This window comes from Rana temporaria, chromosome 3 (genome assembly GCF_905171775.1).
Source record: "Rana temporaria chromosome 3, aRanTem1.1, whole genome shotgun sequence".
Taxonomy (NCBI): Eukaryota; Metazoa; Chordata; class Amphibia; order Anura; family Ranidae; genus Rana; species Rana temporaria.
The window spans coordinates 210,586,812-210,609,976 of NC_053491.1; the positions used below are offsets into that span (position 1 = coordinate 210,586,812).

At 49.5% G+C, this 23,165-nt stretch overlaps 1 protein-coding gene across 12 annotated transcripts in view; it reads left to right on the forward strand.

The window, feature by feature from the left end:
* Positions 1-23,165, forward strand: part of PPFIA2 (PTPRF interacting protein alpha 2) — a 480,721-nt gene that overhangs the window by 348,332 nt on the left and 109,224 nt on the right. For all 12 annotated transcript variants that reach the window (XM_040344191.1, XM_040344192.1, XM_040344193.1 and 9 more), the window contains 3 exons: positions 975-1,106; positions 20,831-20,893; positions 21,295-21,386. In XM_040344191.1, coding sequence (XP_040200125.1) covers positions 975-1,106; positions 20,831-20,893; positions 21,295-21,386 — 287 coding nt within the window. The remainder of the gene's footprint in view (positions 1-974; positions 1,107-20,830; positions 20,894-21,294; positions 21,387-23,165) is intronic.

Below are 23,165 nucleotides of genomic sequence, written 5' to 3' on the forward strand. Positions count from 1 at the left end.
TGGAACACACCTGCAGACACAGTTCTGCATGAGAACATGCCACATAACTGAACTCTAAGGACTCCTCTGCTCTTGTTGCAACATTTCCTGTTGTTGCACTCTTATGAAGTTCCTATGAGTGGTAGCTACGGAGACGCCATATTGGTTGCCATGGGTGGAGCAGCTGTTTAAGGTGACAGTCTCCGTTGTGGTATGTTCGCTTCACCCCTCCCCATCTGAGCCCAGTGGACCCGCCCCCTGCCTGAGCCGAGCCGAGCCGAGCTGGCCTGATTCCCAGCATAAACCAAGCGGACTCCCTCTGCCCGAGGCAAGCTGAGCTGGCCCACTTTCCCACATGAGCAGAGTGAACCTGCTCCCCGCCCGAGCCAAGCTGGCCTGCCAGCTGAGCCGGCCGTGCGGACTCACCCCGCATCTGAGCTAAACCAGAACACTCGCCCTCAACTTATTTCCACTTGCCAAATGCGAGCATGTAAGAGGAAATTTTGAGGGCTGCTTTAGTGTCACTCATTTTTTTAAGTTTATATACATATTATGGGGCAGCAAAGTTTGTTGATTGCTTAAAGTGAGTGTAAACCTATTTTTTTTAAATAACAAACATGTTATACTTACCTGTTATGTGCAATGATTTTGCATAGAATAGCCCCGATCCTCTTCTTGGGTCTCTCGATGATCCTCCTCTTCTTGGTGTGCCACCATAGGAACCCACTTCCCATGGTGGCACACCTGCAGGCTTGATCCCTAGCCGCGCTGTCTGCTTCCATTGACACAGACAGTGTGACTCGGTCCTCGCCCCCATTCTCTCGTCACAGGATTTGGTTGATAGCAGCAGTAGACAATGGCTAAAATGTGTTTAATACCCTTGTATGTAATAGGTTGTATTGCTGTTGGGAATGACCAAAACCATTGAAGAACAAGTAGACTGTAACCAATAGCTGAATATAGTTTATATATTTGTGTTTAATTTTGCGGTCTAGGCTAGACAGAGGGAGAAAATGAATGAAGAACACAATAAAAGGCTTTCTGATACAGTGGATAGACTCCTAACTGAATCGAATGAACGGCTACAGTTGCACTTGAAGGAAAGAATGGCTGCCCTTGAAGACAAGGTAATATTGAAATTTTGCAGCTTTCTCTGCAGGAAAAGCTCAATATTTTGTCATGTGCTGGACTTTGCTAAGAGTACATTTCTGTAAGGTAGGATGTCAGTTCTATACAACTTATTGCATTGACCTGTATTGTATTACAATTATTGTTTTTGGTGACAATTTTTTCTGAAGTTCAAAAAAGTAACCAGTATAAAACAAGACAAACAGGGTGTGACTATACTGTATAGTTCAGTGGTTTTCTTGTAGCTTTATGCAAATCTGAACAAGGAATGATATACAAGTCCAGTTAAGTAAGTCATCTGAAAATCTTCTTCACAGGTTTATTCAGGTTTAATTCATATAAAAATTGCACTTACATCAAGAGCGTAAAATCATAGAATCAAGGAGGACTGAATTCCTCCCTTATTGGAAGGAGTGGCTTGCTGACGTCATTGCGCAAAGTTCCCAAAAGGATGGGCGATTGCTAACTGTTTACAATTGATGCTATGATTTTACGCTCTTGATGTAAGTGTGATTTTTATCTGAATTAAACCTGTGTGTTACATACAGTTGTGCTCATAAGTTTACATACCCTGGCAGAATTTATGATTTCTTGGCCTTTTTTCAGAGAATATGAATGATAACACAAAAACTTTTCTTTCACTCATGGTTAGTGTTTGGCTGAAGCCATTTATTATCAATCAACAGTGTGTACTCTTCCTAAATCATAATGGCAACAGAAACTACCCAAATGACCCTGATCAAAATTTAACATACCCCAGTTCTTAATACCGTGTATTGCCCCCTTTAATGACAGCTTGAAGTTTTTTGTGGTATTTGTGGATGAGGCTCTTTATCTTCTCAGATGGTAAAGCTGCCCATTCCTCTTGGCACAAAGCCTCCAGTTCCTGTAAATTCTTGGGCTGTCTTGCATGAAGTGCACGTTTGAGATCTCCCCAGTGTGGCTCAATGATATTGAGGTCAGGAGACTGAGATGGCCACTCCAGAACCTTCACTCTATTCTGCTGTAGCCAATGACAGTTCGACTTGGCCTTGTGTTTTGGACCATTGTGATGTTGGAATGTCCGAATATGTCCCATGCGCAGCTTCCTGGCTGATGAATGCAAATGTTCCTCCAGTATTTTTTTTTATAACATACTGCATTCATCTTGCTAAAAAGCTAAATTTTAAATCAACCCCTGTAGGTGCTACACCATACATAATAGATTAATATAATTTTCACTTATTTCTATCAAAATCCTAATTTGTGCATTTGAGTTGTAGCAAAAACAAGCTTCGTCCAAATCCAAAACTTCAAATGTAATGTGTATGTTTTAATTTTCCTTTAGCGTTTTGAGGTTACATTTGCATTGAAAGAACTATGGGGTTAATTTACTAAAACTGGAGAGTGCAAAATCTGACGCAGCTCTGCATAGAAACCAATAAGCCTCCATTTTTTTTGTCAAAGCTTAATTTAACAAGCTGAAGTTAGAAGCTGATTGGCTACCATGCACAGCTGCACCAGATTTTGACCCCATCAGTTTTAGTAAATAAACTCCTATGGTTGCATTCTGTGGCAGGTCCAATGTCCTCTGCCCAACAATATCTTTCCTAACTTTAGGCGTTAGGCCCGGTAGAAAGTTTTTTTTTCTCATTTATTGAGGGACACAGTATTAATAGACTATTAGGTTATGCTGCCGCCTGCAGGAATTGTTTGGCTTTTGCTTTAAAAAAAACAGTGACCAGTCCAGTACAACCTAACAATCCACTTATGGGTCCAGTCCTGCCTGCAATTCACCAACCCAAGGGCTTGACACTGACAGCCTGGAATGTTGCCCTCTCCTCGAGTCCCTGCACTCTTCCTTAGCTCATATAGATGTGCCCCCCATCCTCCCCCTCCCTCTTGGTGCTATCCTAAGAGGTATTCACTGCAGTTAATTCCAACTTGCAACCTTTATTACTTACTCTGAACGATTTACCTCCAAGCTTTACCCTGCAAAGCTGTTAACTGGTCTGCTTGCAGCCTTAGCGGCCTCTGCTGCACACGCTCTCTGTCTGATGCTGAGCCTCAGAAATCTTTAACAGATGGTGTTGCCCCTGAGGAGCAACTGCCATTGATGTGGTTATTGATGGGGTGTGCACCACTTTAAAACTGGAAGAGAAGCCTGATGCTTTTACCAGTGCTGCTTCCTGTCTAGGATTCCTTCGAGGCCCTAAGACTACCAATAACTTTCTGGTGCACCTACTAGTCCCAGACATCCTTTGTGGAGACTGTGAGACTCTTGATAAGCTGTTCACATCTCCAAAATCTTTGGCAGCCTTGTACCAATTTTAGGAGTCTTTTATTAAGAACTGGCAATTTCATCCATTGATCAAACAGTGTCCCACCCTAACAAAGTACTGATGATTCCTGCGTCTGTTTTTAAGAATCATATTGATAAATGTTTGAAGATGTTTACCAAAAACCTTGTTTTCTCTGGCTGGCCCTGCATTGCAACCTGCCTCAGCCATGTTTCTAGTCTGTGAAAGTCTAGTTAAGCAATTAGAACTCATGACAGCAGCCTTAATCTACTGTGTAGGTGAGATAGTGGGTGCCATTACCTTCCAAAGTAGTGGGACATCTGTTAGCCCTTGTGGAACCTGGACAGACAGCTTTTTAGATTCCTGGGTACAGGAGGTGGTTTCCAGGGGCTCCACAGTAGAGTGCTGCTCCAAACCCTCTTCCCAGTTCATGTCTTCTAACCTACCTATGTGACTGCACAGGTCTCCATGCAGATCTTCTGGATAAAAGGGTTATCACCCAGTTAATCCATCAGAATTATTTCAGGGATTCTTCTCCTACCTTTTCACAGTCTTTAAACCAAAAGGTGTCTTCCAACCCATCAAATTTCAAGGCTCTCCCTTCGGACCCCAAAATTCTGCAAGGAATCCAGAAGGCCTGTTGTAGCCTTCTTCCAGATCAAGTATACATACAGTACTTGCATGTCCTATTTTTTTCCAATGAATTAAAACTTTCTTTGCTTTTCTGTAGATTCCCAGCAAATCCAGTTCATGGCCCTGCCTTTCCACCTGTCTTCCACACCCCTACCATTCACTAAGGTTGCTTTGTCATACTCCCAGGTCATCCCCAGTGTGTGATATCTGAACAACCTCTTGTTGAGGGAGCAGTCAAAACAAGTTCCAGATGACAATGTGAACAACATGGACAGTTGAGTCCTTGAAAAGGTTTGGATAAATGTTGAACCTTCAGAAGTTAACATTGGAACCAACTCACCACTTGCAATATCTAGCAGCATGTGTACACCCCAGCACTGTGCTGCCAACCATCTGTAAATTTAGAGAGGATTTAAAAAAAAAAAAACAGGCACATTTCTCCTGTCCATAAATGTCTGTGAATGGGAGAAAGGTGCCCATTAAAGTCCCCTTGTCATCAGCTCTGAACTCTGTGTACACAGTTGCAAAACCAGCCAATTTGAGAACTGCCAGGCTCGGCCTTAGTTCAGGCAGCAGGGCAGGTTCAGGTGTGCACTTGCACAGTAACGACATGGCACTTATCAGGCATGTCTTGTAGTCACAAACCCCACTGCACCAGTTCAATTCATTAATTGGTCTGACTCCACAACTGTGCATGCACAGTTCAGAGCCAGAAACAGGTCGATTTTTTAAAAGCCTTTTGACGCCAGCCACCCGCCAGTGGTGAAGGTATGTGTAAGGGGGCACTCTGTCAGACTCTGATGCAAGGGGTGTATATGCTGTAAAGGTGGGAGTCTGTTGTAAAGCTATTCAAGTGGCCCTTTGGGAACACTGTATAGGGGGACATTTTTGGGCACTTAAGTGGGGTTTTTCTAAGTTTGTGTTCTGGTTTGTATATTATTCAGATGCACTTTGCGTGTATAGTTTTATGAATGTTTCTTATGCACTTTATATGAATTTCTTTCAATTGAATTTTGTGTGTGTAGCTTTATGATTTTCTTCATGCACTTTATGTATATATTTTTATGAATTTTCCTCATACACTTTATGTATATATTTTTATTATTTCATTCTTATGCACTTTATTAAAAGCGCTGCACTGTTTTTGATTTATTGAATATTATATTTGTTACCTTTTTTGTGCTAGCGGCTCTAGTCTCTGAGCTCTCACTGTTTCTTTTTTGTATACATTTTAACTTGCCAGCATTTTGCAACCAAAGACAGAATCACGAGTCTCGGCTCTTGCTAACACAACTACACTGTGTGGATAATTATTAGGCAAGTTGTATTTTTGAGGATTCATTTAATTATTGAACAACTACAGTGCTCTCGGTCAATCCAAAATGTTAATAAACCTCAAACCTGAATACTTAAGAAAGTTAAAGAAATCTTTTGGCTTTCTTAGGAGAATATCTATGTGTGCACAATTATTGGGCAACTATTAGGCCCCGTACACACGGTCGGACAAAACCGATGAGAATGGACCGAGGTTCAGTTTCATCGGTCCAAACCAACCGCGTGTATAGCCCATCGGTCTGTTTTCCTTCGGTCCAAAATTTTAAAACATGCTTCAAAACCGAACCGATGGACCGCTGCCCGATCGGTCCAAACCGATGGTTAGTACAGAAAGCATTGGTTCAAAACCCACGCATGCTCAGAATACAGTCGACGCATGCTTGGAAGCATTGAACTTCGTTTTATTCAGCACGACGTGTGTTTGACGTCACCGCGTTCTGACCCGATCAGTTTTTGGAACAATGGTGTGTACGCACATCAGACCATCAGGCCACTTCAGCGGTGAACCGATGAAAATGGTCCGTCGGACGATTCTCATCAGTTTGGTCCGACCGTGTGTACAAGGCCTTAGTGTGCAGAATTATTTATAACTAAATGATAAATTAAAAATTTCCCATCTCACTTGTTTGTTTTCATCTATTAAAGTGAGACTAAGAAAGAAGTCAAATTTTACAAATAAACACTTCTGACATTTAACATAAAAAAAAAACAGTGACCAATATAGCCACCATTCTTTTCAATAACGGTCATAAGTCTTTCATACATGGAGTCTGTCAGTTTCTTGATCTGTCGGCAATCAACTTTTTGTGCAGCAGCCAGCACAGCCTCCCAGACACTGTTTCAAAGACGTGTACTGTTTTCCTTCACATTTAAGAAAGACCCACAAGTTCTCAATAGGGTTTAGGTGAGGTGAGGAATGGGGCCCTGTCATTATTCTTTCATCTTTAAGGGCCTTAATGGCTAGCCAAGCAGTGGAATACTTTAATGCATATGATGGAGCATTGTCCTGCATACCGTATATACTCGAGTATAAGCCGAGTTTTTCAGCACATTTTTTTTGTGCTGAAAATGCCCCCCCTCAGCTTATACTCGAGTCACCTTTTTGTGCCTGATCTCCCAAACTTTGGGGACCCGGTACCGGCCGGGGTAACTTGACACACATATAGCCCCACTCTTCCTCTACAAGTGTGCATGTGTGCAAAGTTCGTTGTCCGGGGGACTTACGGCCGGGGAGCACCGATTTTTCAAAGTCGGGCACCCCTTCCATAGACTCCCATGTTAAACGGTCATTTCTCTGGTAACTTTGGGGACCCGGTACAAAGTTTGCTGTCTGGGGGACCTACGGCCCGGGAGCACAGTTTTTTCAAAGCCGGGCACCCCTTCTATATACTCCCATGTTAAACGTAAGTCTAGTCATGGACACAGTGAGACATGGACACAGTGAGGCACAGTGAGGCATGGGCACAGTGAGGCATGGGCACAGTGAGGCATGGGCACAGTGAGGCATGCACATGGACACAGTGAGGCATGCAGATGGACATCCTAGGCTTATACTCAAGTCAATACGTTTTCCCATTTCTTTGTGGTAAAATTAGGTGCCTCGGCTTATATTCGAGTCGGCTTATACTCAAGTATATACAGTAAATATCATGGTCTTCTTGAAAGATGCAGATTTTTTCCTGTACCACTGACTGAAGAAAGTGTCTTCTAAAAATTGGCAGTAGGTTTGGGAGTTGATTTTGAGTCCATCTTCAACCTGAAAAGGTCCAACTAGCTAATCTCTAATACCAGCCCATACCAGTACCCCACCTCCACCTTACTGGCATCTGAGTGGAAGTGGAGCTCTGAGCCCATTACTGATCCAGCCACAGACCCATCAAGAGTCACTCTCATCTTATCAGTCCATAAAACCTTCTTCAATTTCTTGGCCCAGTCTTGATGTTTCAACTTATGTGTCTTGTTCAGTGGTGGTCAGGTGGTTTCAGCCTTCCTTACCTTGGCTATGTCTCTATGCACTGAACACTTTCTACTTCTGGGCACTCCAGGTAGGTTACAGTTCTGGAATATGACAGCACTGGAGGATAATGGGTTCCTGGTAGCTTTACATTTGATTCTTCTTAAATCTTTTAATGTCAGTTAATTTGCATCTTTTTTTCTCAACACATTTCTTGCAACCCTGTTGACTATTTGCAAAAAAACTTTGATGGTTCTGTGATCACACCCCAAAATCTTAGCAAAAAAATCTTTCAAGCATGCTGCATCCCTCTGAAAGACTTTTTAAAATGTGTGACTTTTCAGTCAGGTAAATCTTTTGTTTGGCCCTTTTTTCTTGAGGAAAAGAAGCTGCTTAATAATTATGCACACCTTGATATAGGGTGTTTATCTCCGTAGGCCACACCCTCCCCCTTTACAGAAATACACATCACCTAATATGCTTAAATCCAATAAGCATTCACGTTTATACAGCTTGGAGTTCGACAATATGCATACAAATTATGATTTGGTCAAATTACTCACTTGTCTAATAATTGCGCACACAGTGTAGAAATGTTTCTCCAAAATACCTAATATAATTTAAAGTGGTTGTAAACTCTGTTACACCACGTGTACCTACAGGTAAGCCTATAATAAGGATTACTTGTAGGTAATGTGAATATATCCTAAACTTGCAAAGTTTAGGATATAGTCAGAGTGCCTTCAGCCGATGACATCATCAGTGCATGCATTCTGAAGGTCCAGCTTACATGTCAGATCTCCAGAGCCCGTGCCAGAAACGCCGGCTCCTGTGCGTATACGCAGGAGTGATGTCATCACGGCTCTTGCCACTCACAGCACCGGAGCCCGCGAACCTGGAAGAAACACCAGGGAAAGATGTTAGCAGTCTCAGCGGTGAGCAGGCGCCACTGGAAGTGCTTCATTCTAAGGTAAGTATTTCATAATGTGCTAGTATGCAATATTTTCTTTTTACTCTTCAGGGGTTTAAAACCGCTTTAAACATGGTTACTGAAAGGGGCACTGGGATGTATTACTGTCATGAGAGGTTATGGAGGCTGCTATTGTTGAATTTTTGAAAATTCTAGTCTCTACAGTAGCTGCAATTTCAATGCTTTGACATCAATGCTTACCTGGAAGCAGTATAGGCATAAGTTGTCCTGACACAAATTTATTGCATGCAGTGCAGGTCTAAGGGCCACATGCCATTTAAGGGCCCTGTGACAATGGATCATCGGTATATATTCAGCTTACCTTGTTTGAGAAAATACAGTCTCATGTATCGACTATTTTTGCACCAGCTTTATTATTAATTGTTTATTTATGTATTAGTGTTGATCACTATCACCTGTCAGAGCTGGTTCACACAGGGGCGACTCAGCTGCCTGACAAGTCGCGCTCCGCTCTGTTCAATGGAACCTTTCTAATAGGAGCGACTCAAGTCGCTCCGACTTAGAAAAAGGTTTTTGTACGACTTTGGGGGCGACTTGCATTGACTTTAATACAGAAGTCATTTTGCAAGTCACCTCTGAAGTCGTCTTGAGATCGCCTTGCCGAGTCGCCCCCAAAGTCGTGCCGCCCCTGTGTAAACCGGTGATGTGAAATTTCCTCGGACTTGTGAAAAAATCGGACCCGCGTCACTTCCGGTGCTCGTACGTCAGAGCACAGCTGATCGCGGGTCCACGGCGCATGCGCAGCGCATGCGCAGATATTTTTTTTTGGGTCCGTGAATATCATAGACTGGGGTAGGCGGGCAGAGGCGGATCAAGCACAATTCAGAGACTCGGTTGGGCGGGGCGGAGGCGGTGCAAGAGTTTTAATGACATTATCGGCAGCACCGCCTCCAGCCCCGTCCCTAAGCAGAGCTTCTTGAGGTCCGTGAAAAATATAGATCTGGGTGGGCGGGCGGAGGCGGAGCAACATTCTCAATTACATTGCCACCAGCACCGCCTCCAGCCCCGTCTGCTTGTTCCCATACTATTTTGGTCCGAGAATTTCACAGACTCGGGTAGGCGGGACGGAGGCGGAGCAACAGTTTAATGCCCAATATTAAAGTCTGTCAAGAAAATGTCTATTTAGGTGGAGAGCTTCTGAATACCCGACAAACAAACACATTTCCATGTTATTACTCATTTCAATGGGAAAGTTTAAAGTGCCAAAAAGTAAAGTTCCGCTCTTCTGTATTTTTTTAGGCTCCATGTACACGGGACCATCCTCACCCCCCCCACCACCGCCATCCTCCCAGCTGTACGAATCACCCCCCCCCACCGCCATCCTCCCGGCTGTATGAATCACCCCCACCGCCATCCTCCCGGCTGTATGAATCACCCCCCCCCCCCACCGCCATCCTCCCAGCTGCAGGAATCACCCCCCCCCACCACCATCCTCCCAGCTGTACGAATCACCTCCCCCCCTACCGCCATCCTCCTGGCTGTACGAATCACCCCCCCCACCGCCATCCTCCCAGCTGTACGAATCACCCCCCACCACCGCCATCCTCCCGGCTGTACGAATCACCCCCCCCACCACCGCCATCCTCCCAGCTGTATGAATCACCCCCCCCACCGCCATCCTCCCAGCTGTACTAACCGTCCCCCCCCACCGCCATCCTCCCGGCTGTATGAATCACCCCCTCCCACCGCCATCCTCCCAGCTGTACGAATCACCCCCCACCACCGCCATCCTCCCGGCTGTACGAATCACCCCCCCCACCACCGCCATCCTCCCAGCTGTATGAATCACCCCCCCCACCGCCATCCTCCCAGCTGTACGAATCACCTCCCCCCCCACCGCCATCCTCCCGGCTGTATGAATCACCCCCCCCCCCCCACCGCCATCCTCCCAGCTGTACGAATCACCCCCCACCACCGCCATCCTCCCGGCTGTACGAATCACCCCCCCCCACCACCGCCATCCTCCCAGCTGTATGAATCACCCCCACCACCGCCATCCTCCCAGCTGTATGAATCACCCCCCCCACCGCCATCCTCCCAGCTGTACTAACCGTCCCCCCCCCACCGCCATCCTCCCAGCTGTACGAATCACCTCCCCCCCCACCGCCATCCTCCCGGCTGTACGAATCACCCCCCCCCACCGCCATCCTCCCAGCTGTACGAATCACCCCCCACCACCGCCATCCTCCCGGCTGTACGAATCACCCCCCCCCCCACCACCGCCATCCTCCCAGCTGTATGAATCACCCCCCCCACCGCCATCCTCCCAGCTGTACTAACCGTCCCCCCCCCACCGCCATCCTCCCAGCTGTAGGGATCACCCCCCCCACCGCCATCCTCCCAGCTGTAGGGATCACCCCCCCACCCCCATCCTCCCAGCTGTACGAATCACCCCCCCCCACCGCCATCCTCCCAGCTGTACGAATCACCCCCCCACCCCCATCCTCCCAGCTGTAGGGATCACCCCCCCACCGCCATCCTCCCAGCTGTAGGGATCACCCCCCCCCCCCACCGCCATCCTCCCAGCTGTACGAATCACCCCCCCCCACCCCCATACTCCCAGCTGTAGGGATCACCCCCCCCCACCGCCATCCTCCCAGCTGTAGGGATCACCCCCCCCCCACCGCCATCCTCCCAGCTGTAGGGATCACCCCCCCCCACCCCCATCCTCCCAGCTGTACGAATCACCCCCCCCCCCACCGCCATCCTCCCAGCTGTACGAATCAACCCCCCCCCCACCGCCATCCTCCCAGCTGTACGAATCACCCCCCCCCCACCCCCATCCTCCCAGCTGTACGAATCACCCCCCCACCACCATCCTCGGACCTGTGAAAAAATCGGACCGCGTCACTTCCGGTGCTCGTATGCCAGGAGCACAGCTGATCGCGGGTCCAAGGCGCATGCGCAGATGCTTTGTTTTTGGTCCGTGAATATCCTAGACTGGGGTAGGTCACTTATGCCCGTCATACGCAGCCAGTGTGCCCACTATTTGCAGCCACTTGTGCCCGTCATACGCAGCACTTGTGCCCTCCATATGCAGTCACTTGTACCCGTCATACGCGGCACTTCCTTCTTCTTCTTCTTCTTCTTCTTCTTCTTCTTCTTCTGTAGTGGCGGCTGTGGCTCCTGTGTCCGCTTGGCTCCTCAGGCTTCCTCCGTCATGTCTCCTTTTCCGCCAAAGCGTTAGGCATCCAATAGGATCTCCTAAAGCTTTGGCCAATCGGGAGACAGGTTTTACTGACCTGCCTGCTGATTGGCAAGGAGGAACTTTGGTGTGAAAATAGCTTCTGGCTCTTATCACGTGCTTAAAGATACACACCCCACCTATTCCCGCCATAGTATTTCATGCGTCCGGCATCCTGAAAGGGGCCAGGCACATGAATAGGGAGGGCGGCAGAGGTGACGGGGGCGGTGCCCATGCATTGTGGGCCCACCATGCAGGGGCCACCACTGGTCTTTGATCTCTGTCAAGTGCTGGGGTCTGGATCACCTCCGCTGCTTTTCCTCCAATCGGGCCAAAGAAGCTGAGTGCGAGTTTACCTATAGCCCTCACACTGGAGACTTGCACACCATCATCATGGCATCCCAGGACGGTGGGTATCAGGTCACGGGAAGGCAGAGCGCATGTGTGTCCCGCTTTGGGGTCACTGGTGGCTTAGGGAGAAGGAGATGGCCCCTGGGTATTCGTGGGAGAAGGAGAGGGCCCCTGGGTATCCGTGGGAGAAGGAGAGGGCACCTGGGTGTTTGGAGGAGGAGAGGGCCCCTTGGTGGCCATTTAGTGAAGAAGAGGGCCCCTGGGTGGCCAGGGGAAAAGGAGAGAGAACCAGGGTGGTTGGTAGAGAAGGAGTGGGCCCCTGGCTGTTTGAAGGAGAAGGAGATGGGCCACAGTGTGGGCCAAATTGGAAGAGCTGATCCTTGGGTGGTTGGAGGAGGAGAGGGTGCCACCCTTCTCCCCTTAGGACGGGGACAGACACCCTTCTCTCCCGAGAGGTAGGGGACACCATTCTCTCCCCTGGAGGACAGGGACACCATTCTCTCCCCCGGATGACGGAGACACCATTCTCTCCCCCGAGGACGAGGACACCCTTCTCTCCCCCGAGGACGAGGACACCCTTCTCTCCCCAGAGGTAGGGGACACCATTCTCTCCCCCGGAGGATGAGGACACCATTCTCTCCCTCGGAGGACGGGGACACCATTCTCTCCCTCGGAGGACGGGGACACCATTCTCTCCCTCGGAGGACGGGGACACCATTCTCTCCCCCAGAGGACGGGGACACCATTCTCTCCCCCAGAGGACGGGGACACCATTCTCTCCCCCGAGGACACCATTCTCTCCCCGGAGGAGGAGGACACCATTCTCTCCCCCAGAGGACGGGGACACCATTCTCTCCCCCGAGGACACCATTCTCTCCCCGGAGGACAAGGACACCCTTCTCTCCCCAGATGTAGGGGACACCATTCTCTCCCCTGGAGGACGAGGACACCATTCTCTCCCCTGGAGGACGAGGACACCATTCTCTCCCCCGGAGGACGAGGACACCAGGGCTGGACAGGGAGAGGAGGTGAGCGCTGCGGGGAACCAGAGCATCATGAGGGACAGGGGATAGAGGCACATGGGTGACCAGAGCATCATGGGGGGGGGGTATAGAGGAGTAGGAGAGGAACAGAGAAGCATGTGTGGGAACAGAGAAGCAGGGGGGTATCAGTGGAGCACAGGGGGGACCAGAGAAGCATGAGGGTAAGAGGAGCATGGGGGGGGGGATAGAGAAGCATGTGGGATAACAGAGAAGCAGGGGGAGAACTAGAGGAGCAGAGAGGGGGACAGAGGCGCATGGGGGCCGGCCGCCATGGGAGAGACTTGTCAAAGTGTATGAAGTCCAGGGCAATATTTTTGTCCCAGTCCAGCCCTGGTGTCCCTGTCCTCCGGGGGAGAGAAGGGTGTCCCCGTCCTCCGGGGGAGAGAAGGGTGTCCCCGTCCTCCGGGGGAGAGAAGGGTGTCCCCGTCCTCCGGGGGAGAGAAGGGTGTCCCCGTCCTCCGGGGGAGAGAAGGGTGTCCCCTACCTCTGGGGAGAGAAGGGTGTCCTCGTCCTCGGGGGAGAGAATGGTGTCCTCCGGGGGGAGAGAATGGTGTCCTCGTCCTCCAGGGGAGAGAAGGGTGTTCCCGTCCTCCAGGGGAAAGAGAAGGGTGTCCTCGTCCTCCGGGGGAGAGAATGGTGTCCCCGTCCTCCGAGGGAGAGAATGGTGTCCTCGTCCTCCGGGGGAGAGAATGGTGTCCCCGTCCTCCGGGGGAGAGAAGGGTGTCCCCTACCTCTGGGGAGAGAAGGGTGTCCTCGTCCTCGGGGGAGAGAATGGTGTCCTCGTCCTCCAGGGGAGAGAAGGGTGTTCCCATCCTCCGGGGGAGAGAATGGTGTCCTCGTCCTCCGGGGGAGAGAATGGTGTCCTCATCCTCCGGGGGAGAGAATGGTGTCCCCGTCCTCTGGGGAGAGAAGGGTGTCCTCGTCCTCCGGGGGAGAGAATGGTGTCCTCATCCTCCGGGGGAGAGAATGGTGTTCCCTACCTCTGGGGAGAGAAGGGTGTCCTCGTCCTCCGGGGGAGAGAATGGTGTCCCTGTCCTCCAGGGGAGAGAATGGTGTCCTCGTCCTCCGGGGGAGAGAATGGTGTCCCCTCATGGGCACCGCCCCCGTCACCTCTGCCGCCCTCCCTATTCATGTGCCTGGCCCCTTTCAGGATGCCGGACGCATGAAATACTATGGCGGGAATAGGCGGGGTGTGTATCTTTAAGCACGTGATAAGAGCCAGAAGCTATTTTCACACCAAAGTTCCTCCTTGCCAATCAGCAGGCAGGTCAGTAAAACCTGTCTCCTGATTGGCCAAAGCTTTAGGCGATCCTATTGGATGCCTAACGCTTTGGCGGAAAAGGAGACATGACGGAGGAAGCCTAAGGGGCCAAGCGGACACAGGAGCCACAGCCGCCACTACAGAAGAAGAAGAAGGAAGTGCCGCGTATGACGGGTACAAGTGACTGCATATGGAGGGCACAACTGCTGCGTATGACGGGCACAAGTGACCTACCTCAGTCTAGGATATTCACGGACCAAAAAAAAGCATCTGCGCATGCGCCTTGGACCAGCGATCAGCTGTGCTCCTGACGTACGAGCACCGGAAGTGACGCGGTCCGATTTTTTCACAGGTCCGAGGATGGTGGTGGGGGGGGGGGGGTTATTTGTACAGCTGGGAGGATGGGGGTGGGGGGGGTGATTCGTACAGCTGGGAGGATGGCGGTGGGGGTGGGGGTGATTCGTACAGCTGGGAGGATGGCGGTGGGGGGGTGGGCGATTCGTACAGCTGGGAGGATGGGGGTGGGGGGGGGTGATTCGTACAGCTGGGAGGATGGCGGTCCGTACAGCTGGGAGGATGGCGGTGGGGGGGGTTAGTACAGCTGGGAGGATGCCAGTGGGGGGGGGATAAGTACAGCTGGGAGGATGGTGGTGGGGGGGGTGATTCGTACGGCTGGGAGGATGGTGGCGGTGGGGGGGGGGGGTGATTCGTACAGCTGGGAGGATGGTGGCGGGGGGGGGGGGGGTGATTCGTACAGCTGGGAGGATGGCGGTGGGGGGGGTGATTCGTACAGCTGGGAGGATGGCGGTCGGGGGGGGGGGTGATTCGTACAGCTGGGAGGATGGCGGTGGGGGGGGAGGTGATTCGTACAGCCGGGAGGATGGCGGTGGGGGGGGAGGTGATTCATACAGCTGGGAGGATGGCGGTGGGGGGGGGACGGTTAGTACAGCTGGGAGGATGGCGGTGGGGGGGGGTGATTCATACAGCTGGGAGGATGGCGGTGGTGGGGGGGGGGGTGATTCGTACAGCTGGGAGGATGGGGGGGGGGGGGGAGGTGATTCGTACAGCCGGGAGGATGGCGGTGGGGGGGAGGTGATTCGTACAGCTGGGAGGATGGCGGTGGGGGGGGTGATTTGTACAGCTGGGAGGATGGCGGTGGGGGGGGAGGTGATTCGTACAGCCGGGAGGATGGCGGTGGGGGGGAGGTGATTCGTACAGCTGGGAGGATGGCGGTGGGGGGGGGTGATTTGTACAGCTGGGAGGATGGCGGTGGGGGGGGAGGTGATTCGTACAGCCGGGAGGATGGCGGTGGGGGGGAGGTGATTCGTACAGCTGGGAGGATGGCGGTGGGGGGGGGGGGTTAGTACAGCTGGGAGGATGGTGGGGGGGGGGTGATTCATACAGCTGGGAGGATGGCGGTGGGGGGGGAGGTGATTCGTACAGCCGGGAGGATGGCGGTGGGGGGGGAGGTGATTCGTACAGCTGGGAGGATGGCGGTGGGGGGGGGACGGCTAGTACAGCTGGGAGGATGGCGGTGGGGGGGGGGTGATTCATACAGCTTAGAGGATGGCGGTGGTGGGGGGGGGGTGATTCGTACAGCCGGGAGGATGGCGGTGGTGGGGGGTGATTCGTACAGCTGGGAGGATGGCGGTGGGGGGGGGTGATTTGTACAGCTGGGAGGATGGCGGTGGGGGGGGGGGGTGATTCGTACAGCCGGGAGGATGGCGGTGGGGGGGGTGATTCGTACAGCCGGGAGGATGGCGGTGGGGGGGGGTGATTTGTACAGCTGGGAGGATGGCGGTGGGGGGGGGGGGTGATTCGTACAGCCGGGAGGATGGCGGTGGGGGGTTGATCCCTGCAGCTGGGAGGATGGCGGTGGGGGGGGGTGATTCCTGCAGCCGGGAGGATGACGGTGGGGGGGGGGGGTGATTCATACAGCCGGGAGGATGGCGGGGGGGGGGGGGTGATTCATACAGCCGGGAGGATGGCGGTGGGGGGGGGTGATTTGTACAGCTGGGAGGATGGCGGTGGGGGGGGGGTGATTCGTACAGCCGGGAGGATGGCGGTGGGGGGTTGATCCCTGCAGCTGGGAGGATGGCGGTGGGGGGGGGGGGTGATTCCTGCAGCCGGGAGGATGGCGGTGGGGTGATTCATACAGCCGGGAGGATGGCGGTGGGGGGGGGTGATTCGTACAGCTGGGAGGATGGCGGTGGGGTGATTCGTACAGCTGGGAGGATGGCGGTGGGGGGGGGGGGGGTGATTCGTACAGCTGGGAGGATGGCGGTGGGGGGGGGTGATTTGTACAGCTGGAAGGATGGCGGTGGGGGGGGGGGTGATTCGTACAGCTGGGAGGATGGCGGTGGGGGGGGGGGGGGGTGATTCGTACAGCTGGGAGGATGGTGGGGGGGGTGACTTGTACAGCTGGGAGGATGGCGGTGGGGGGGGGGGTGATTCGTACAGCTGGGAGGATGGCGGTGGGGGGGGTGATTTGTACAGCTGGGAGGATGGCGGTGGGGGGGGGTGATTTGTACAGCTGGGAGGATGGCGGTGGGGGGGGAGGTGATTCGTACAGCTGGGAGGATGGCGGTGGGGGGGGGGAGGTTAGTACAGCTGGGAGGATGGCGGTGGGGGGGGGGTGATTCCTGCAGCCGGGAGGTTGGCGGTGGGGGGGAGGTGATTCGTACAGCCGGGAGGATGGCGGTGGGGGGGGGAGGTTAGTACAGCTGGGAGGATGGCGGTGGGGGGGGGGAGGTTAGTACAGCTGGGAGGATGGCGGTGGGGGGGGGGGTGATTCCTGCAGCCGGGAGGATGGCGGTGGGGGGGGGGGGTTGATCCCTGCAGCTGGGAGGATGTTGGGGGGGGGGGGGTGAGGATGGTCCCGTGTACATGGAGCCTTAAAAAATACAGAGGAGCGGAACTTTACTTTTTGGCACTTTAAACTTTCCCATTGAAATGAGTAATAAAATGGAAATGTGTTTGTTGGTCGGGTATTCAGAAGATCTCCACCTAAATAGACATTTTCTTGACAGACTTTAATATTGGGCATTAAACTGTTGCTCCGCCTCCGTCCCGCCTACCCGAGTCTATGAAATTCACGGACCAAAATAGTATGGGAAGAAGCAGGCTACTGTGTGTAAAGGGACGGGGCTGGAGGCGGGGCTGGTGGCAATGTAATTGAGAATGTTGCTCCGCCTCCGCCCGCCCACCCAAATCTATATTTATCACGGACCTAAAGAAACCCTGCTTAGGGACGGGGCTGGAGGCGGTGCTGCCGATAATGTCATTAAAACTCTTGCACCGCCTCCGCCCCGCCCACCCGAGTCTCTGAATTGTGCTTGATCCGCCTCTGCCCGCCTACCCCAGTCTATGATATTCACGGTGACTTGTCCTCAATGTTCCCCTATGGGGGAAGTTCCACAACCGACTGCGCAGTCTCCGGGCATGCGCAGTAACATTCTACGGGCAGGCTACGGAAATAGCCGAACAAAACAGCTGTTCGTCAGCTGTGGAACACGGAATCGGCAGCTAGCTGCTGAGACAGGAAACCCGGCTTGTGGAGCGTACCATAAGTCAGCAGGGGAGGACGGAAAGCTTCACTGCACCACACCGTCAATTTCATAACATTTCCTCCAGACATGTATATTTATTACATCATTTAAATTGTGTTTCTCTGTAAAACGTCGGGTTTGAAACGGATCGTAGAGGGGGGGGGCTGTGTGCGGCTCTATGGGGCTGACAGAGCAGGAGGAGCTCACTGACTGACAATAGAGCGGCCCATCCAGGGCACCAGTCAGCGAGCACCCGGGCGGGGGAGGCTTCAGGGAGGGAGGAGGAGAAGATGACCATCGCCGAGCTTGTTCCACAACCGACTGCGCAGACTCCGGGCGTGCGCAGTAGCAGGCTACGGAAATAGCCGAACGCAACAGCTGATCATCAGCTGTTGAGTGGAACAAATACCATAGGCGGAACCAGCTTGTTAAGTCAACTGACCCAAAAAAAACATCTGCGCATGCGCCGTGGACCCGCGATCAGCTGTGCTCTGACGTACGAGCACCGGAAGTGGCGCGGGTCCGATTTTTTCACAAGTCCGAGGAAATTTCACATCACCGGCTCTCACTGGGTTTATTTATGTATACTGTTTATTGCTACTATTTACTTTTGTTTTATACTGTAAATGCCTATTTATATTAGTTATATCTTGGGTATTGGGTATTACAATTAAAAAAGTCAATGCTTTGAAAGATCAAATATATATTAGTAAATCCAATAGTTTCAACGCATATTGTATATGTTTATGTGTATATAGTTATATAGCGGTTATATAGTGTTATATTTTACTCAAAATAAATGTGGTTAGGTTTAAAGAATGCCCTTTGTCATTCGAAGGTTACACTTGACAGCTTAAGATGGAGAGCCCAGAGTCGAAATACATATGTATGTGTTTCAGCTGTGACTTGTATATCTTTATTCTTTGGGAGATGGATGCATCATTAAAATTTGAAAGAAAAACATAATTCTGGTAAAAACAGTTTTTGCTAATATTTTCAAAGAAAACCTAGGTAGAACAGTTGGGCAGCCCGTAATGATCTGGTTTTGATAATTATGTGGCTGTCATGCTATCGCCCAGATTGTCTTAAGACGCTAACCTGAAATAGGAAAAACAGATTGGAAAAGTCAGGGATAGGTGAGTGGTCCTAATCTATATATTCGGGCAGTGCCCAAGTGACTCAATGGTCAGTCCGCCCCTGCTGCTGCCCACACACTAAACTGCTCTGGCTTGGTGTGCAGGCAAGTGTCAATGGGCTCTCAAATATTTCAGGTACATTAAACTAGCAGCATCATCTCTTTATGCACCACACACATGGCTCGTGCTTGTATACCAATAGGACAATAGACTGGTTTTACATAAAGTAAAGCTTGTGTACTGCAACCAATGAATATAAACAGTGGTATTATAATAAAGTAGCACTTTCTAATACAGTTATTGTTATGAAGATACCATATTTGATCTTGGTTAGTTTCAGAAATTAACTTTCTTACCTTTTTACAAGGTTAAAAGTTCTGTCATGTGACCATGCTACTCTTCTTTCTAACACTGGGTAGGTGAGGTTACAGGACACTGTTCAGACACCCAGTAAGCCTGTATCCCATAGTCGGTTCAACTGGAGGCAAGATGCAGGCTGTTCTTGAGCAGGGGGCATGTTCAACAGGTGATTGGGAGGGGGTGTGTGCTAGGGGAATGGCTGTGGTTGGTCGAAGAGTGTGGTGACTAAAAAAACTACTTAATACAGGAATGTTGTGTGTCTGTGCAGTGTCCTGTACATCTGAATGGCCAGCCAAAAGAATGAAAACTGACCACACTTACACAAATCAGCTTCTGTGCTTTGTGTGGTCAGTTTAAAACAAGAAAGAAAGGTGACTGACAAGATCAGCCAGGTACTTCTCATGGAAGAATTACATGACAATGACAGACACTATGATTTAGACCCCTAGGTTGTTTTCCAGGCGTTTTAGCTCTAGAAATAGCACCTCGAGCGGTGCGCTTGCAGGACGTTAGGAACGTTATGAAAAGTTGCGGGACGTTAGGAAAAGTCCTGCAAGCAGCATCTTTAGGGTGGTTTGGTGTTTTTAACCCCTTCAAAAGCGCCGCTTAAACAACAGTAAAGCACTGCCAAAACTAGCAGTGCTTTACCTCTAACGGCCAATGCTTTCAATGTAAAAGCAGCCTTATAAAGTACATATACAGGGACAGATCCACAAAAGGATTACGCCGGCGTATCTATTGATACGCCGTCGTAATTTTTAAATTGCCACGTCGCATTTTTGTTTTGTATCTACAAAACAACATACGACGGCATCTCGGAGGGATCCGACAGGCGTACGTCTTAGTACGCCGTCGGATCTTAAGGGGCAATATTTCGGCGGCCGCTAGGTGGCGTTCCCGTAGAATTCTGCATCGAGTATGCAAATTAGCTATTTACGGCGATCCACAAACGTACGTCCGGCCGGTGCATTTTTTTAAGTCGTTTTTTAATTTTTTACGTTGTTTGCGTAAGTCGTTCGCGAATAGGGATTTGCGTAGAATGACGTCACCGTCGTGAGCATTGGCTTGTTCCGGGTTAATTTCGAGCATGCGCACTGGGACACCCCCACGGACGGCGCATGTGCAGTGCAAAAAAAACGTTGTTTACGTCGGGTTACGTTGTATTAACATAAAACACGCCCCCATTACATCCATTTGAATTCCGTGCCCTTACGCCTCCAAAGATACACTACGCCACCGTAACTTACGGCGCAAATTCGTTGAGGATTCGGAAAAAAAAAGTTGCGGCGGCGTAGTGTATCTTCGATACGCTGCGCCCGGCGGATTCTTACGCGCAGGTACGTGGATCTGCCCCACAGTGTACATGATCACACAGGGCACATTTTTCTACTAACTACGAAGAGCACAATTTCTATTCACGCAAAAGAGCAATGGGTGCTATCTTGCCCGAAAGTTATAAGCTATATATAAAAATCTGATAAAGGTATTGAAGTATTAGTTTTCAGTGTTCATTGCCTAACTTGGTCAGGGACACCATTTTTTGATATGAGTATTTTGGCTTATAGTATATGCTGTCTGTTTAAATGTATGGTCATTTTGATATTGGAAACCATTTTTTTTATTATTATTATTTTTTTTCATCTTACAGAATATTTTACTTCAGGATTCAGAACATTTCAGAAAACAGTTAGAAGATTGTTTACATGATAAGGTACACGCATTATCTATATTAGTCTGATTTTGGCAAAACCATAAACAGGAGATCACAGTCTTACAGATCTTGCACAATAATTGCAGGTAAACGTCTAGTTGTATGGCACTACTTGTATATACCAAGGGTAATCCATATGAAACCGTATATATATCTATGTATAGATATCTATAGATATATGTATATATATCTATAGATATTGATCTATAGATATCTATAGATCAATATCTATATATATATAGATATCTATAGATAGATATCTATAAATATATATATATAGATATAGATATATATATAATCTCTTTTCTATGTTACTTTTACTTGTCCAGAGCAATGAGTATTGAAAATCTGTTTACATTTTGAGTAAATGTTTAGAATAAAATTGAAATGATTATTTTCAGGAAAGGCTAGCAGAAGACCTTGATAAAATGAGAACGGAATTTGATCAGGTGAAGATACGTACTGGATCCTTGATAGAACCAACTTTAACCAGGTACTTAGTATATCAGGGATAGTCTTGTTTATTACAATGATTTTTATAACAAATGGAATAAAGATTCCCAAGAAGCCATTTTGTTATGCTCTTCTGCTGATGTGGGTAACATCAACTTGTCATGGCTTCTTTAAATGGTAAAAGTACTTACCTTAGATTATACTTACCTTAGATTATTGTACTTTTAAGTTGTTTTGGATTTTTTTTTCCAAAGTGCGATATCATATATTGTGGATCAGTGGTTCTTAACCATGTCCTCAAGTACCCCCAACATGCTATGTTTTGCAGGTTTTCCTTTATCTTTTCCTTTAGTCAATGGCTTGGTATTTTGGACAGCTATTTTATCTTAAGCCTCATACACATGATGGGACTTCCATCTGACTTTTCCATGGATTCCGTGAACTTGGTATGCATACACACGGCAGAACTTTTTCAGCTAACATTCACCAAATCACTTTTTTTTTCAGCTCTTTACCGCCACCCTTTGGGCAACTTCTGCTATTGTTGTCTGATGTTTAGCATTGGTTCTGAGCATGCGTGTCACTGTCTTTACTTTGAATTTTAGTCCAATGGACTTATGTACACACGATCGGATGATCTGATGAAACACATTTGTGGAAATTCCGACAACAATTGTCCGATGGAGCATACAGACGGTTGGATTGTCCGATAAAACACTTCTGTCGGACCATTGTCGGAAATTCTGATCGTGTGTATGAGCCTTAAAGGAGTTGTAAAGGAAAACATTTTTTCACCTTAATGCAACCTATGCATTAAGGTGAAAAAACATCTGATGATGCCGCCCCCCCCCCCCCAGCCTCCGTTTTACTTACCTGACCCCTCGAAAGTCCCGCGCTCGGTCCTGAGATCCTCTTCGTCGCTCAGCCTGGCTGCTGATAGGCTAGAGCGGATGGATTGAGAGCAGCGTGCTGCTGTCAATCACATCCAGCGACGTGGCGCGCCGAGGGGCGGGCCGAGTGATATAGTGAGAGGCTATGGCCGCTCGCTGTATTACGGGAGCGCGCCCGCAAGGACTCATCACCATGCAAGCTCTCTCACATGAATGTGATGAGTTCTTGCAGGGAGGACCAGAGACAGCTGCTGAGGGACCCCAGAAGACATGGATCGGGGCCACTCTGTGCAAAACTAACTGCACAGTGGAGGCAAGTATAACATGTTTGTTATTTTAAAGAAAATTGTTTTTTTCCTTTAGTGACACTTTAAGAGAAATTCCCAAAACATTGCCTGTTAAGGGTACTTGAGGACAGGGTTGAGAACCACTGCTGTAGATCACCCAATGTGTTGTTATTTTATTGTGAGTGAGCCATCCTTTAAAAAGACAATGTATTTATTCATGACTTCAAGTGTTTGCCAAGCTACATGTCTACTACATCTACATCTATGCTTTATGCTTCTAGTTATCTCAAGGGCATATCACCTTGAGTGGCATTTTGATGCCTCAAACTCTTTTCAGGCTCACACTTTTCAATCTTTGGTGTCAAATAATGCCACCTAAATGAAGTCTCATGGTTCCCTTTTCTGGCAGGATGAGCAATACTACAATTCATCTTACAACTGACAGCTTAAACTTTGATCCGCTTAAAAATGCTATTCTCCTTTCATGAAATGAGAGTAAGAACACTACTTTTTTTCTTTTTTAGTAACCACTTCAGCTGTCACACCTGTATACCTCTTATGGACTGCAATTAGTTTCTCTGCTATAAACCTGTCTATTTAGCAATACATTTGTTATTACTTCACAAATATATATATATATAT